This window comes from Dermacentor variabilis, chromosome 2, assembly GCF_050947875.1.
Source record: "Dermacentor variabilis isolate Ectoservices chromosome 2, ASM5094787v1, whole genome shotgun sequence".
In the NCBI taxonomy this organism is placed as follows: domain Eukaryota; kingdom Metazoa; phylum Arthropoda; class Arachnida; order Ixodida; family Ixodidae; genus Dermacentor; species Dermacentor variabilis.
In genome coordinates, this window is record NC_134569.1 from 95,174,104 (window position 1) to 95,191,349 (window position 17,246).

The following is a 17,246-nucleotide window of genomic DNA, read 5'->3' on the forward strand; positions in this document are numbered from 1 at the left end:
CAATCTAGAATGAAAGGGAAGCAGAATGCAGCAATAATGAAACACAGAGCCCTTTTGGGGTTGCATTAAATACGAGGTGGTGCGAGGAATTTGGAAACGTATAATGGCGCCAGCGCTAACGTCCGCAAACGCAATTTTGTGCTGTAAATGAGAAATATTGTCGGGGTTGGATATTAACCAGAGGGCGGTGAGCCCAGTGGCTTTAGGAACCTAAGATAAAACCATAATATAGGCACTAAATAATAAAGGCATAAAATAAAGGCAGTAGTAATAAAGGCAGTAAAAGGTGACACGGGTTGGATTTCTTTTGAAGTAAGAGAAGCACAGTGCAAGATTAGATAGCCTGTGCCGATACTTGATCTAAGCGACGATTGGCGTGAACGTGCCCAAGACGGTCATTGAGTTTGATAAATGATATGACGGGACAGGCGTCATTTATATCAAGTCATGCATGGAATTCAAGTTAAGATGCATTTATGAATATGGGGGTAAGGAACACGGATGAAAAAACAATGGCCGGCTAACGTGCACAAATACGGGCACCTCAAAAGCGCGGAAACGGAAGGGAGGGGGAGGTCAAGAAAGTTGGCAACGAAGTACAGGGTAGTTGAAAGTGTGAATAGACAACCAGGAAGTCATACGAAAAAGTGAGAGAAATAGAGATGGTAAATTGGACGCTAAGGATGGAAAGAGACAAGGTCATTGAGATGTACAGAAACGGCAAGAAAGAAATCAGGTGGCAAAGCCTGTATGACAATGCAGAAGGAAGTCTCTTCCTATTTCAGTCCCGAACTGGCTGCTTGAGGACAAAAACATTTTGGAGCAAATTTGCCCGACGGGATGAAGCACGTATGTGTTTGAAAAAGAAAGAAAGAAAGAAAGAAAGAAAGAAAGAAAGAAAGAAAGAAAGAAAGAAAGAAAGAAAGAAAGAGTCAGGAAATGATTAGACGCAGCGTAATAGAGTGCCAAGATTTTCACCTACTGAGACCAGTAGGGTGTGCCTACTTTCCAAAAGCATTGAGATACAAAGAACATTGCAGGATGTCAGTGGTGAGATAAGTAACAGAGGATTAGAGTATTGGTGGGGAAAAAAAAGCAGGGAAGACATTGATACAACCGGAGCCATTGCAAGCCTATGTAATGGTACAATATATTGACTGACGTTTTAAATACGAAAGTTAAGATCGGGATCGGATAGGCAAAAGGCTAGATAGCGATATATGTAGTTAAACATGATTAAATTAAGCAGGCTAGGTGACTATTTGTACACGCCCCGTTTCAGAGGGGATGCCAACAATCATAATGACCACCGTGAACTTGGCATCTCATTTTACTAGAGCGCGGCAGTATATTATACCCATTCTCGAACAGGTTTAAATGCTGAAGAGACAAGTGCGAGAATATGCTTAACGGGGCTATCCTTCCACTGCGTATTACTAATTTGGTATCTTCAGTCTTTCATCTCTTCGCCACACTGAAAAGATGGAGCAAAACATAGGGCGAGAGAAATATTAACACAAACTGGAGAACACGCACTACACGAAGCAGGTATAATGATGAGATTCTTTAATTTAAAACGTGGTGTCATCCCCGGAAGACGATATCGTAAAGAATGCACGCGCGCCCTGTAGTTTCATTCTGGTATAAACCCACATAATGCAAGAAAGACTATCGTAAAAAAATGAAAAAAGACCCCCGATAAGAACAAGAAGAAGCAGCAGCAAGAAAAAAACTAGGAAACGCCAGTTCCCGAAACACCTCTCCCCCTTTCCCATTTCCCCAACATTGTTATATTAATTTTGAATATTGTTTATGACCAGATGTGGCACCACAAGTTTGTATTATATAGCCTTTCTAATCAGGAAGTGACACAGCAAGCTGCCGCTTTCGACGTGAAAAATTAATCGATTATGGCTTTAGCGAGGAGCACTTGCTCATTGATGTCTAAGACAAAAGGCGACATTAACGAAACTTAGCGGTGCTCTTGAGAGCAAGAATCTTAAGATACCAGTGCGCTATTCGGACGCCAGACAAGTTTTAGCGTAGCCGAGAAATTTGGCACGTTTAATTTAATTCTCAGAGCTACAGCGACTTGCTGCCGTGTCATTTGTTACGTCCGCATTTTCACTATCTGATCGAGCAAATGCTGGCGTGTTGTTTCCTAGTGACTATTCGCAAAGTTTGAGTGCGCAGTTGCTCGATAACCAAAGGCGCGCCGAGAAACAACACGTGCGCATGAGAGATTGGCAGAACACATACAAAATGTTTTCGTTCATAAGTGCCATCTGGAATTAGACCGCAATTACCGCTGTGGTTGTCTATTTTAGCACACATATCGCACCCGTGAGTGGCTGGCGCCCGATAGGCCAGCCGACGGAGTCGTTCTTCAGCGCAACAGAAAGATGGAAGACCATAGAACCAGGGGACCCACGGAGCATTAGAGGCCTTCCATATTAGGGAAAGAGGGGATGCTTGCGTCGTCCATGCTTCTGACTTGCTACACGATAAGTACTTCGCATTTATCGATTGTTAACATACGTGTATGTTTGGCGTCACGTTTTTATGTTTTTTTCATGGTTAACCATTCTTATCGTTTTTGGGTTTTATCTCTTGCTTTGCTCCGCATGCAGGATTACTCTATATGAATGCATGTGCAGCTTATTCAACAAATTATTCAGTCGTGAGTAAGCGCATTGTACTATAGTTCCACCATCTTTCGTTGCTTTTGTTGTTGTTTCTTGATTCTTTTTTTTTGTTGCACTAAAGAAGTGCTCGTAATGAATGTCAACCAAGTGGTCCGCTTATTCACCCTGCTGCAACGCAGGGGTGACATTATCGGAACAGGCGGGTTTATTATCCTGGCGTGCTTGGCGGGCAACTGTTCCATCGGAACGCCTCCTCACGTCTGTAACACAGGTGCTTCATCAAACCTTTATGAACTAAGTGTCTCGTAGCAAAGCAATGAACAGGCGTAGAACTCCTTTCCTCGTCATTCCGGTCCCACTAGGGAGCGTTAAGGTCGTGCAGGAAAAAAACTCCTTATTCGTTATGTAGCAGCGTCTTTCCACGTCGAAATGTGTGTGGATTCAGTAGGGTTGCTCATCATTCATTAAACCACACCAGGAAACTCCTACGTAAGGGTTATATTGGGGAATATTAACCCAGTTTTCTCACCGCGAATTTCCTACTTTTCGAATAAACAGTCCAAGGAAAATGAATATTGGTGGGCATTTATTATGCAGCGCTTCCTCATCTCAACATCGTTGTTATACGTTTGTGCTTACTCTTCATCGCCTGTGTGTGATCACCATCATCGTGACCTATGCTGGGACTTCGCCGGGACTTCGCCAAGTCTCTCGGGCCGTTTAAGGGTTCTTTTATCTACTGCCTCACTAGTGGGGGAGTAAGCATATATGTACCTACTCGGGATGATCACACACAGGCGGTGAAAAAAAGGAAAGACAAACATGCGATGATGACCATAATGTACAGACGAGGAAGAAGTGTATCAAATATACCTACACTAAATAGGGCAGTGTACTTTCTGGGACCACCAACATAAATACTCTGTGCGATAATCTCTCCGCACACCATGGAAGCGCTGGTAAATTGCGTCACCTGTTTGGGCCCTGCAGATGGGGTTGTAGAGGTCGGGTTCCAGCTCGCTGTGGCACACGGGACAACCCTGCGGAAGTAGGGGAGCTTGGGTCGCGAGCGGATGCTGCGCGGTTCCCAGGGGCTGGTCCCCCAGCATCACGTCGGCCTCGTCCGCGCCATCAGAGCCGCACGACGTCAGGTTGGTGACGCCGGCTGGCAGCGAGACGAGCGTGAAGCTGTCGTCGAGCTGCACGGTCCTGGCCGTTCTTGGAATGGGCTTGTCGTGGAGCAGCATGGCGTATCCGGCGTCTGCAGTGAGAAGCGAAGATCGACGGACACTTTAAGCCGACGCCGCCAACGCTGTTCACCCGCCGTGGTTGCTCAGTGGCTATGATGTTGGGCTGCTGAGCACGAGGTCGCGGGATCGAATCCCGGCCACGGCGGCCGCATTTCGGTGGGGGCGAAATGCGAAAACACCCGTGTACTTAGATTTAGGTGCACGTTAGAGAACCCCAGGTGGTCGAAATTTCCGGAGCCCTCCACTACGGCGTGCCTTATAATCAGAAAGTGGTTTTGGCACGTAAAACCCCACAATTGAATTGAACGCTGTTCGGTATGCCTAAGTCGGCGACTCATATTTACAGATACTGCCAAAGCAAACAAAGACAGCTAAACAGTTCTGACTCAGAATATTATTTCAAATCTGTACTTCTATCCTTTTTTTTAATTAGATGTACTTGAGGAGAAGTTGGCACCTCGCTGAGTCGCCGTCTACTCCTCCGCTCCGACGGGCAATAATAAGAGAAAGACATTGCAAATTATAATGCCGTAGGGATACAAAACCGTTTATTGACGAGTGCTCGCGAGCAGGTCATTAGTATCGATGTAGCCAGCGCACCAGAACACAAGTTCAGTGCAGTCCGCGGTGTAAAAAGAAATAAATGAGAATAACGTACATAGCGTCACAATACATGTGCAACGCACCCCATAATGGGATTCCGAGTAACTCGCCGAGATTCGTAATTCTTCAAGAAAGTCTGCAAATCTGCTAAGCACGAGGTCGCGGGATCGAATCCCGGCCACGCCACGGCGGCCGCATTTCGAAGGGGGCGAAATGCGAAAACACCCGTGTACTTAGATTTAGGTGCACGTTAATGAACCCCAGGAGGTACAAATTTCCGGAGTCCGCCACTACGGCGTGCCTCATAATCAGAAAGTAGTTTTTGCACGTAAAAACCTATAATTTTTAATGTCCACAAATGCACGCATTGCCTGCTAGTGAAGTTTCTTCAATATGGTGAAAAAAAAGCTGTTAAATAGTTAAGAACATGCAGTTCGAGCTTCTCTTCTTGAATCTTGCGTCCATGTTAGGAAGCACAGAACGTGAGTGTGATGTTGCGGTTATCGCAGTACGTTTGCGTGATTAGCTCATTTTGCGCAGGAGAAGCTTCCAATCGTAACCAGGTTGTGTCCTTTGTTAATTTAGAATGCAATATTATTCTCCTGTGTTAATAAAACATAAAGCTCAGAGCTGACTCTGTCTGTGTTTTATTTTAACGTCAATGGAACTTTTGAGCATCGCCTGTCACATTTATCACAGATCTACTTATTGGGCTGGAATACTCAAAACAGTATACATTGCATACACTGGAAATCTATATGCATAATTTATTATTTAACGAAGTTTTAATAATTAACTTTTCAGCTAATAACTTTAGCGCACATATTGCAATACACGTATTGAAGGTGGTTATTTCTAAGGTACATTCATTTGGTGGAAATTTTGAAACTAGCAGAAATATTGAGATAAGAGCCGCCCAACTTGCTGTGAGAACGCACTGTTGTTCCACTTAAGTTTTAACAAAAAGCCTTTTTAATCATTGCAGCTCAAAGGCTACCGGAACACGAATGCATTTCGTCGGAAACATTGGGAACGCATCTCTCGAAACTTGTGTCATCCTCAGAATTAGTTTCAAGTGGATATCACTTTTAAGCTCACTGGCTACAACTCGTAAATTGGAATATGTGGCGTAAAGTAATTAGCGTAAAAGTTAACTAGCAAAATTGTGTCAGTGAAATCTGCCTTTCAGTTTTTGGTGCAAATTTCTTGATTGTGAGAGTAATCTAGCTCAAGAACTAAAATTCTGCTACGCGTCCCAGGTGATATTTAATAAAAAATCTGTTAACGATAAAGCAAAACGAGAAATAAATATGGCGTCACTGCCGGCAAAGAGTTATCGAACTCACCTTTGCGGAGGAAGTCGCAGGCGCAGTGGGACCGCATAATGAAGTTGAGATTCGACGCTACGGTGTCGATACCACCGGGGTTGACGTCATCCAAAATCGAGAGGGCTCCCCTGACACAGGTTGACGAACCTGTTCAGTTGGGTTCAGGAGGACACATCACCGAGCGTTACCGAACTTTCTGAACGAAGCAGGGTTACGCCCATTTATACGACGTTTCTGAAATACTACTATGTCTCAAGGTATCCCTTACTCTAATGAAGAAAAAAGAGATCGAGACCCTTCCGCACCAAAACCTTGTCCGGAGATATGGTATGCGGCGTCCTTGAGTTACGTCGTTCGTCATAGTTTTCCTTCTTGGTGAACTGGTACTTGCCGGGTTGCTCCGCCGATAGAGGCGTTTCCCGAAGGAAAACTTCGTTGACAATTCCTGTTAATTGACAAAGCCTGTTTGGCTTTCAGTACCACATTGTTAAGTTTCCTTGGCAAACGGTTCAGTTCGCCGAATTCTTTAAAGGTCGACAGTAACAAAATATTGAATCACTAAAAAGTCCCAATTTACGGTGGCGCAGATATAGAGTACATTCCTTGCAAAATTATACGTTTGCAATACGAGCGCATGCATCGCGAATAGCTCTCAGAAAGAAACGGTTCTGATTCCGAAACTTAAATAAATAAATAAATAAATAAATAAATAAATAAATAAATAAATAAATAAATAAATAAATAAATAAAAACGCCGCCATTACTGCTTGCCGAAAATTAACTCAGAACACAGAACGTTCGCGTCTCCTCGGAATCTCCGACATTGTGAAGCGCCGGCCGCGCGCTGACAATCTTGGAGGCGCCGTTCTTGGATTTGCGTCATGTCCGCTAGTCACCAGGTGCACGTGTCGTCCTCATCAGTGCTATTCTAAAGGTGGTTGATAAGAAAAGCATACAAGCAGCTTTGCGAAGATTGCTGCAATAATCTACGCTGCTCACTTATAACAAATTTCGCTGCAGAGAAATTTTGCTGCAGTTGGCCTTTAATGTTTTATAACAGAGCTCTTCATTAGGCGTTGCCCTATTGCGACTCTACTGTCGCGAATGTGGTTTTCGGCAACATGTATGTTCGAGCTTCTTGGAATACACGCCAACTGACAGTCTGCGAATGCGTCGTCCGCCTTGCTTTGCCTTCTTTGTTGCGTTGTTACCACAAATTTGGCTTTGAAGCAACTAGATCAAGTTTGAACAATTGTGCAGGGCACGGCATGAACACTTTTCAAAACGAGCGCGACGTCGTTACCGCACGGCTCTGTCGAAACCGCCGCGCGTTTCCTATCACTTTAGTTGCACTTTAAGATATTCCTAATCTCCGTATCGAAACACAAGGATGTGTATTCTCAATTTTGCAGCTTCTGCTTAGACTGCCGTTTATTTACGTACTCGGCGTGATTGCACTTGTTTAGTTGCTACGACAGGGAGTGGCGACACACGCGACACCTGCTTGTCAACCTGTTCACCACTGTTACAGAAGAGAATCGGAATAATTTGAAGGATCACGTATTGTACCTGCTGTGAACCTGTACGCTTCACACGACAAAGTGTACTTGGATGTGCGACGCGTATGCAGAAAAAATACAACCTCATCATAGTTCGTAGTTAGGTACCTGCCTGTATATTGTTTGAAACGTTTATCAAGCACGCTTACTCATAAACGCAGAAAAAATAATATTGACAACCCCGCTTTAATTATCTTCTTTTTCCCGCCATTTTCAGCCGCCTTCCAGTAATAATCGCCACATTAGACCATTACTTCAGTAGCGTTGTGCGCGCAAGTGCCTCAGTACGTGCCACGTATCATGCGCCCCGGAGTCGTTCTATTCTGCGTTATTTCTCTTCGGACATGGCAAGTTAAGCTTCCAGCACAAAGTTGACGGCTGCCGCTCGTTGCTCTCACAAGTTCCATCCTCGCTTTCCACAACGTAAGTCGATTAGCACCCTCTCCCGACCCAGAACTGCGCGCCCCGTTTGACGACGCCGTGAATAAAAGATGGCTCTTGAAAGCACCTCGTGCCTCACCAGATTCGTTGCCTCCGAGTGGTCTTCTCTCTGCAAGAAACGAGATGTGGGTGAATGCATCTGCGGATTCCACAGTACCGCTCACGCAGGCGTAGTCAATATGCAAATAGTTAATGCAGAAAGTTGGCCTATAGTTGGAACCGCGACAATATAAATAAAAAAAATTCCAGTGCTTAGTAAAAAAGAGGAAGCAAAAATAATCAAAAGCCACAGGACGGAAGGAACGCTTTCTATCCTTCTGCCTTTTTTCCTCCTTTCCACTAAGTTCTGGAATGTTTTTTTTTAATAACAAGTCAATATGCACCGCGCCGCCGCTGGGAGGCGGCTATCAAAAGTTCAGAGCTGGCAGACCAGCTCTGGGCCGTCCGGCAAGCCGAAGATGCCGCTCGAGTCCAAGGACTTCGAGCCGTCACTTGAGGCCACCACAGCAAGAACTGCCGGACTATTCTTTAATAAAGTTTCTTCTTCTTATTCTTCTCTATGATGACGACCCTTTAAATTTGGGTTCATTAAGGGAGTGTAAGATAGCCTTGTCACGACTGCACTTTCAGCGCTCATCGCTTTTTGGGTCAGTGAGGCCTGCTGTAGTTGCTGAAGTCAATGGACAGCAGTGAGAGACTTGTTTCGATGTGCACCTCCGGACGAAGCGACACCTTCACTATTATCTCCCCTTTCTTTCTTTTCGTCTCATAACCCTCTTTTTCCTGCTTAGGTTAGCAAACTGGACGTGCGTCTGGTGGACCTTTTTTCTTCTCTCCCTTGGTTCACTTTCTTTTTCTTCTTGCAAGAAGTACTTAACTGTTTCTGCATTTATGGAAACTTTGTGGGATCTGGTCCCCTTTATTTTCATCATAATTTTTGAGCGATTTTAAACAGTTAGCTTTTCTTAGCTCGTTGCCCAGTTTGGCGCCGCCTGCAATGGTGGGCCGATCGCAGAGAAGCTGCAGTCTACAGTCCCATGGGTTCTCGTCACTGGGCGTGTCGGCATACAGCTGGATGTGTGCCGTCGTCGTAACGCCATCGTCTACTCGCCATCGTCGTCATAAAGTCATCGTCGCGCCATCGTCCTCATCAGATCCTCGTCAGCAGTCATCGTCATGTCATTGTCGTCGTACAGCCGTCGTCATGCCATTGTCGTCGTACAGCCGTCGTCACGCCATCTTCATCATGCCATCATTCTTATGTACTCGTCGTTATGCAGCCGTCGTCACACTGTCGTCGTCGTACACTCGTCGTCTTACAGACTTCGTCGTTTCATCGACATCATTTTCTTTTCTTCATTCCATCGCAAACATGCTGTCGTGCAATGGATCGTGATTATGACGGCGTTCTCATGCCATCGTCATCAGACAGTCGTCGTAATGCATTCATTGTCACAATGTCATCGTGATGCCATCGAGCTCTTTCCATGGGGGTCGTTCCAGCTTCGCCATCCGATACTCGTCGTACCGTCGTCGTCACGCTGTCGTCGCGTCATTGTCACCTGTCGTCATACACTCATCACCCTCATGTCGTTGGCGTGATGCTGTCGTCGCTATGCTATGTTCATCATTTCAGAATCACTATTTAAAAATATATTTACCCTAAAAGCTCATTCGGGCATTAGATAGGGGGGGAGAGGGCGAGGAGAAGACATGAATGGAATGATGCCAATTTCGTTTATTCTGGTGATGCTGGAAAGTTGGGAATAGTAACCTGCAATAAATCGATTTGCCTTGTGCAATGATTCCAAGTTGTTAATTAGGTGCGGCTCGTGCTGGCTCCAGACAAATGAGACATACTCAAGTATTGAGCGAACTGTGATAGTACACGCTAGAAGCGTTGCGCCACCGTTAGCCTTAGAAAGTATACGACGAATGAAGCCAAGAGGTTTACACATTGAAGACACAATCCAATTCTCATGATAACGTTACTGCAAAGTAGGGATAAAGAAGGACGCGTAAATATTTTGAAGATTCCGCAGTTTCAAAAGTTTGAACGTTTAGTATGTATTTGGGCGTCATAATTTCCCTGCGTGTGGTAAATCTCATAAGCCTAGTTTTTTTTTGTATTTACGCTCGTTTGCTAGTCTGAGCACTATCTTTCAATCATGTATAAATTATTTTGTAGTTTAGCACAATCAACATTATGTTTTACAGGGCGACAAGAAACACAGTCGTCGGCATGTAGGCGGATTTCCGCATCTCCAACTGAATATCGCTGATGTAGATTAAAAATAGAGTGGGTCCCAAAACTGAGAATTGAGGCACATAGGACTTAGCAGGTTGAAATAGTGAATGGACATAATTAATTACATCGTCATCCCATTGCTGCCTGCCGTCGTCGTCATAACAATGTGCTTCACATTGTTTGTTTTAAATATGAAAACTGTATAACTGCTTTACCGTGAGTTTCATGCTTTGAAAGGTGCACTTCAAGATTCATTTACTGTTTTCAGTGCAGATGGGTCTCGCTCATCGAAAGAAGGTACACGTCTTATTTAGAATTTACTCGGACACCGTCCAATTTCCTGTCCCTCAGGGTAGGGTAGCCAACCAGAGGCATTTCTAGTTAACATCCTTTCCTTCTCTCGTTATTTCCTCCTCATCCTCCTTCTACTTGGAGGATTCAGCAAAAGTGCACGTCGAATAAATAAATAAATAAATAACTAAATAAATAAATAAATAATGCGACTGGCCAACCGACCGACCGACCGACCGACCGATCGATCGATCAATCAATGAATCAATCAATCAATCAATCAATCAATCAATCAATCAATCAATCAATCAATCAATCAATCAATCAATCAATCAATCAATCAATCAATCAATCAATCAATCAATCAATTTTCCCTATTTCATGGGTAGAACAAGTACGTCGAGAAGTTCACAGAATTTACAGAAGTGATCGCACAACTTCGCGTCATTGAAAGCACCCGCTTATAGCGGGCCTTCAATCACCGTTGATACTGTGACGTTCGTGCAGTGTTTTCACAGTACGCCTGTAATTATTTGCCAACTTTAAGCAGAAGTGCTGGACTTACCTTGGACATGAATGTTGATTTCTCTGATAGTCCGCAGAGGTGCGACTTCTGAAATGCAAAATAAAGTTAAAAAAGAAAGGAAAATTATTTTGTTATCGTCATCAGTGCATGTTTTAACGACCATATTATACTTACGCGAGATTTCAAGCTTGGGAAGAAACCACGGCTTCCTACGATTGTGCGCTGTTGGACGGAATTTGAACACGGTAAGAAAGGTTGGCGCCATTTTATTGAAAGAGCGCTTCACTCACTTGTCAGCCTTTCCGCGTTTCTCCTCACGATGAACGCTGCAAGGAAAAATAAAATTGTGTCATATTTTTTTAAAAGCATTTATTGCACACTCTGATGCTCCCAAAAGTTTTCTTCCAAGGTGTGCAACATTCGGTGTGCGCGTGTTAAGGCTGCGGTCGTTATAGAGCGACATGTCGATCTCAGGCATGAACCCTCGCATAGAGCGAGATCCCCGAGCGTGCCAGTAGAAAGTGTAAGGGCGCTTCCTTGCGTCCATATCATTTCGCACAGAAGACAACCAACCTCCGGTGACAGATTTAGCAGAGTGCGCCGTGAACGTCGTGCTTTAGGTTAAACCGTGGGAGATAAAAAAAAAGTTACACTATGGAGGAGCGTGACGTTATATCCTTTGAAGCCTACTGAATAATAAATAAGGAACGAAAATATATATTCAATAAGAGGCGCTCTTGGGAAATAGGCCCTCACCACGTGATAGGCGAGCGGTAATTTCTAGCTGACGAGTACGCAGAGAGTGTATGAGGGAGAGCAGAACGTAGAGCGTATAAGCGAGGGCCGATCGTGACGAAGGCGTCGATAAATGCTGCCATAAACAAAACAATGCCTCGAAAGGTCTGCCAACCATACGGGGCCTAATTTCCCAAGAGTTGTCGCGCACAATGGCCCCGTAGGAGAGGAGGGTTGGAGTCGGAGGAAGTTGGCTTGCCGAGGTTAGTTGCCTCACATCATGCATGCTCTCTCCTAGTATTTTTCTTTCCTCCAAGGGGAAATATCCACACACACACAAAAAAAAGGAACAGTATAAACAGGGAGTACGCATTGATTTCATTCCAATTCTTTTCCTTTTAGTATATTCCTAGTGGTCTGACCGGCCCTCTGCCCGTACTATTGCCAGAATCGTCCGGTCGTGAGCGGGGGATGATACGAAATAGGATCTAACGAAATGAATCGTTGCGTCACACCGGCCCTGGGGTCAGTGTTTTGATGTCAGATATATACAAGATCAGAGGACCATTTCACGAAGGTTACCGTTGGTAAGTTGCACTTTGCGATGATAGGTAGGGCAGTTATCATATATGTTAGTGAGGCCTAGCATTCACCTCAATTTGAAAAGAGAAAGTGCTAAATTGGTCAAGAAGAAACAGGTCAAGCTAGAGGCAGAAAGGGTAAAAGCAGACAAATTCAGGCTGGTACTTGCAAACAAATATGCAGCCACAGAACAGAGAGATCATGATGACATAGAGCTAATGAATGAAACCGTAACTAGGTTGGCTTCAGAGGCAGCAATTGAAGTGGGAGGCAAGACACCAAGGCAACCAGTAGGCAAGCTCTCCCAAGTAACAAAGTACCTAGTAAAGAAACGACAAGAAATGAAAGTGTCCAACTTAAGAGATACGATAGAATTCGCGGAGCTGTCAAAACTGATCAACAAGGCGGAAATAAGGGATATTCAAAACTATAACGTGAGAAAGACTGAAGAAGCCTTAAAGAATGGACGCAGCCTGAAAGCCGTGAGAAAGAAACTTGGCATAGGACAAACCAAGATGTATGTACTGAAAGATAAGCAGGCTAATATCATCCGCAATCTCGAAGATGTAGTAAAAGCAGTGTAAGAATTCTATACTGACCTGTACAGTACCCAGAGGAGTCAGGATACCTCAATTAGAAACAGTAATGAACAGGATACAGGAACTCCTCCTATAGCTAACGATGAGGTCAGAAGGGCCTTGCAAGACATGAAACGGGGAAAAGCGGAAGGAGAAGATGGAATAACAGTCTATTTAATCAAAGATGGAGGCGACATATTGCTAGAAAAACTGGCGGCTCTCTATACGAAGTGTCTATCGACTGCAAGGGTCCCAGAAAAGTGGAAGAATGCGAACATTACACTAATCCACAAGAAGGGAGACGTTAAAGAATTGAAAAATTATAGGCCCATTAGCTTACGCCCAGTATTTTATACAACATTTGCCAAAGTAATCTCCAGTAGAATAAGGGCAACACTGGACTTTAGTCAACCAAGGGAACAGGCTGGCTTCAGGAAAGGATACTCTACAATGGATCACATCCATGTTATTAATCAGGTTATTGAGAAATCCGCAGAGTATAATAAGCCTCTCTATATGGCTTTCATAGATTACGAAAAGACATTTCATTCAGTAGATATACCAACAGTCATAGCGGCATTACGTAATCAAGGAGTACAGAACACTTACGTAGATACCTTGGAAAATATCTACAGAGGTTCTACAGCTACCTTAATTCTACACAAGAAAAGGAGGAAGATAGCTATAAAGAAAGGGGTCAGACAGGGAGACACGATCTCTCCAATGCTATTCACTGCGTGCTCGGAAAAAGTATTCAAGCTATTAAACTGGGAAGGCTTAGGAGTAAAGATCGACGGCGAATATCTCAGCAACTTTCGGTTTGCCGACGACATTGTTCTATTCAGCAACAATGCAGACCAGTTACAACAAATGATTGAAGACCTTAACAGGGAGAGTGTAAGAGTGGGGTTGAAGATTAATATGGAGAAGACAAAGGTAAGGATGAATAACCGGGCAAGGGAACAAGAGTTCACGATCACAAGTCAGCCTCTAGAGTCTGTGAAAGAGTACGTTTACCTAGGTCAACTAATCACAGGGCACCCTGACCATGAGATGGAAATTTGCAGAAGAATAAAAATGGGATGGATCACATACGGCAGACATCGTGAGCTCCTGACTGGGAGCTTACCGTTATCATTGAAAGGAAAGGTATACCATCAGTGCATTTTACCGGTGCTGACATATAGGGCAGAGACTCGGAGACTGACAAAGAAGCCTGAGAACAAGTTAAGGACCGTGCAAAGAGCGGTGGAACGAAGATTGCTAGGCATAACGTTAAGAGACAGAAAGAGAGCGGTTTGGATCAGAGAGCAAACGGGTATAGACGACATCCTAATTGACATGAAGAGGAAAAAAAATGAGCTGGGCAGGTCATGTAATGCGCCGGTTAGATAACCGTTGGACCATTAGGGTTGCAGAATGGGTACCAAGAGAAGGAAAACGCAATCGAGGACGACAGAAGACTAGGTGGAGCGATGAAATTAGGAAATTCGCGGGCGCCAGTTGGAACCGTTTGACGCAGAACAGGGGTAATTGAAGATCACAGGGAGAGGCCTTCGTCCTGCAGTGGACATAAAACAGGCTGATGATTATGATGAAGACTTTACCATTCGCAGGCGGTCTTCGCTAATAATACGTCCAGCGCCAGGATTACCTGGTATTTGCTCTTACGAACTGTTCTAACATAGGACCTTTTTGTCAATCCGGGCACTATTTCGTGCAGAGACAATGCTTAAAGGAGTCAGCACAGCTAGGCGTGTAGATGCAGTGAGCTGTAACTGTGCACTCAGCTAATACATTGTGTAGATACTGACGGATTTCTTAAAGTTGGTGTTTTAAAATATTGAAGCCCGCAATTAATTTAAATGTTTGTAAGGAAACTCGGAGCCATGGGCAGGTGTCCTCGATGCATAATAACCTTCTGTGATGTCACACTCCGGGCGTCGTCCGAGGTTATGTTCGTGCGTGCATTTACAAAGAACTCTAACAAATAGAAGAACGGAGGAATTGAGGCAAAATTTTGCAAATACTTGGCGGAACCGGAGTAAATATATGCAAAAGAGAGCATTAAAAATTGTTAGCGAAATACTAAAGCCTGAAATTGACAATGTTTGCAAGAGAGCGTCGGCTGCATTCAGGAATCCCCAAGGGCCTTTAAGGAATGGCCCTCAGCTTACGCTGTTCGTGATCCCTGCCGACTGAGCATTTGTTTATAGGTCCGCTTTGTTTTTTTCAGATCGTCACTGCCTTAAAGGGGCACTAAGGAGCAATGATAAATCCTTTTAGACTCATTAAATACTTCGTTTCACCCTAATAGGTTGAGGCGTCGTCTATTTCAAAGTATATTTTCTTGTGTTCTTAAGTTCTTAAAACTTGTTAAGCTCAGTATTGGGCTTTTAAAATATAATGTAGTTAATGTCACTCCCCTCCCTCCCCCCCCCACTTTTTCAGAAAAAAAAATACGATAAAACAAAGACAGACTCCAACAGACACCGCAAAAATCAGTGACGTCATTGCGGGCTAGTGCGAGAACTTCAAAGCAGCGTCACCACCTACGTTTCGTTTTCCCGTCCCTTTTCTGTCTTAGCTAACCTCTTCTCACGGTAAAAGCAGCGAGCAGCCTTTATTTTTGGCTATTATCGAAGGATGTTTTACTAACGTAACTCAAATTATTTTTTTTCTACTAAGTGTCCTCTTTGATGGAACACTGAAGAAGAATATTGTCTCGTTGGATTGAAATATTAGGCATCCGTAATAACGAATTCGCCATTCGTTGCGAGAACAGAGCATTTGTAAGCACGAAAAGAACGAAAAAGGGTAAATTGCAGTGGCGTCACTTCTTGTACACTATGGTAACTCTCCTGTGATGTCAGCATATCACTGACTGACAGGGAGCGCCATAGAGGGAGGCCACTTGGAGATTACGTCAACTCGTCCGTTCTCGGCGCGGGCGCGGTTCAAATTGAGGGAGCAGCAGCGGAGAACCTTCTGCGGCAGTTTCCTACGCCACAAAGATATATACTCGGCAAACAGAAAACGATTAATATGCTTCTAGACGAATAATCCGTCGATCTAGTCCGACTTTCTCGATTTTCCTCGAGTGTCCCCTTAAGGAACAACTCTGTTAATCTAACAGTCCACCGCCAAACGGGTCACCTCATATACAACTGCACCGACGTAGTGAGCAGCGCTAACCCGTAGGAGCTGTGCAGGCACGCGCTTTCAGTTCGTTGCCGATGTGCGATGGGCAGACGGGGCAGCTGAGGCGGATGGGTTGGCGCCCAATGTGGCACGGCACCGCCGCATCTGGCTCTGCATCGGTCAGCAGAAGCGCGTTCTCGGGAGCTCTGTGGCCTGGCCCGCCCTCGACGTCGAAGCAGGCCGGCACCGTTATGTTGCCGCTCTTGGGAAGTCGGAACACCGAGACGCCGCCTCCCAGTGATAGGACGTCCGCATTAGCGACATCACCCAGAGGCCTCTCCGACACAAGCAGCACGTGACCCGGCTCTGAAATTGTGTTATGAACAGTCGTAAGCACGTGGTGATCTCTGAGAAGGGAATGATGAGATTAGGAACTACGTAAGTGCAGTGTTAAGAACGGCCCAGCTGAGGTGCAAGTGTTGCCAGACAGTTGCGACGACGGCGGCGTCAACTTTCAAGGAACGCTACCGTTACGCTCTAGCCTCGTCGCCGTTGTGACTGAATGAGTTCGACGAAGCAGGCTTTGTGCGCAACACGACACCGCCTACCCGGGTCGACCGTGAGCGGGGGAGTGTGCCCGCGGGAACGTCTACTGATGCTCCTTCTCACGCGCCGACCAAGACGCAGGACAATGGCTACCCGGACGCGCTGCGAGGGGCAGCTCCAAGTTCTACGAAGTCCGCCTGACGTCGTCTCCGGACCATGAACCTGTGCAGCAGTGGATTTGTGTAAGCCGTCCCGGAGAGCGGCGGCTGGTTTACGATGACTAAACGAACGTTCGCGTCACCTTGTGACGCGAACGCGAGAGGATTGGCCTGTGGGGTGGTCTAAGTAGGCATCATTGTTCTTTAGGAATAAAATAACTTCGGAATCCTTATAATGCTGTGCACTTTATAATGATCTGAGAATTACTTCAGTGTGATGATATCATGGCTACCTTTTATTCGTGTGCAGGTTTTACTTACAGGGAAATTTGTCGAGGGGCGTTTTTTTGTTTGCTCTCAATTTTTAGGACTTTTCTTTCTCGCTTATAAGAAATTGCGCAGTGGCTCCTTTCTTGCCTTTACAGAGACCACCTCCTGGAAAACAGTGCTTCTCTGCAACACACGGTATACGTGCTATCCGATTTCTGGCCTTCAAGTATACTAAGATACTTTACAGATGCCTCAAGTAGCTTAATAGAGAATTACCGGAAAGCGTCTGTTCGAAACCTGTATTAGCATGCCCTTTTTGACGCGACATAATAGTAAATTTCACTC

At 44.9% G+C, this 17,246-nt stretch overlaps 1 protein-coding gene across 2 annotated transcripts in view; it reads right to left on the reverse strand.

Moving 5' to 3' along the window:
- LOC142572326 (uncharacterized) overlaps positions 1 to 17,246 on the reverse strand; it is an 85,238-nt gene that overhangs the window by 42,029 nt on the left and 25,963 nt on the right. For both annotated transcript variants that reach the window (XM_075681344.1, XM_075681343.1), the window contains exons 8-14: positions 15,982 to 16,293; positions 11,182 to 11,217; positions 11,066 to 11,113; positions 10,931 to 10,978; positions 7,906 to 7,935; positions 5,845 to 5,973; positions 3,619 to 3,906 (exon numbers count right to left, since the gene is read on the reverse strand). In XM_075681344.1, coding sequence (XP_075537459.1) covers positions 3,619 to 3,906; positions 5,845 to 5,973; positions 7,906 to 7,935; positions 10,931 to 10,978; positions 11,066 to 11,113; positions 11,182 to 11,217; positions 15,982 to 16,293 — 891 coding nt within the window. The remainder of the gene's footprint in view (positions 1 to 3,618; positions 3,907 to 5,844; positions 5,974 to 7,905; positions 7,936 to 10,930; positions 10,979 to 11,065; positions 11,114 to 11,181; positions 11,218 to 15,981; positions 16,294 to 17,246) is intronic.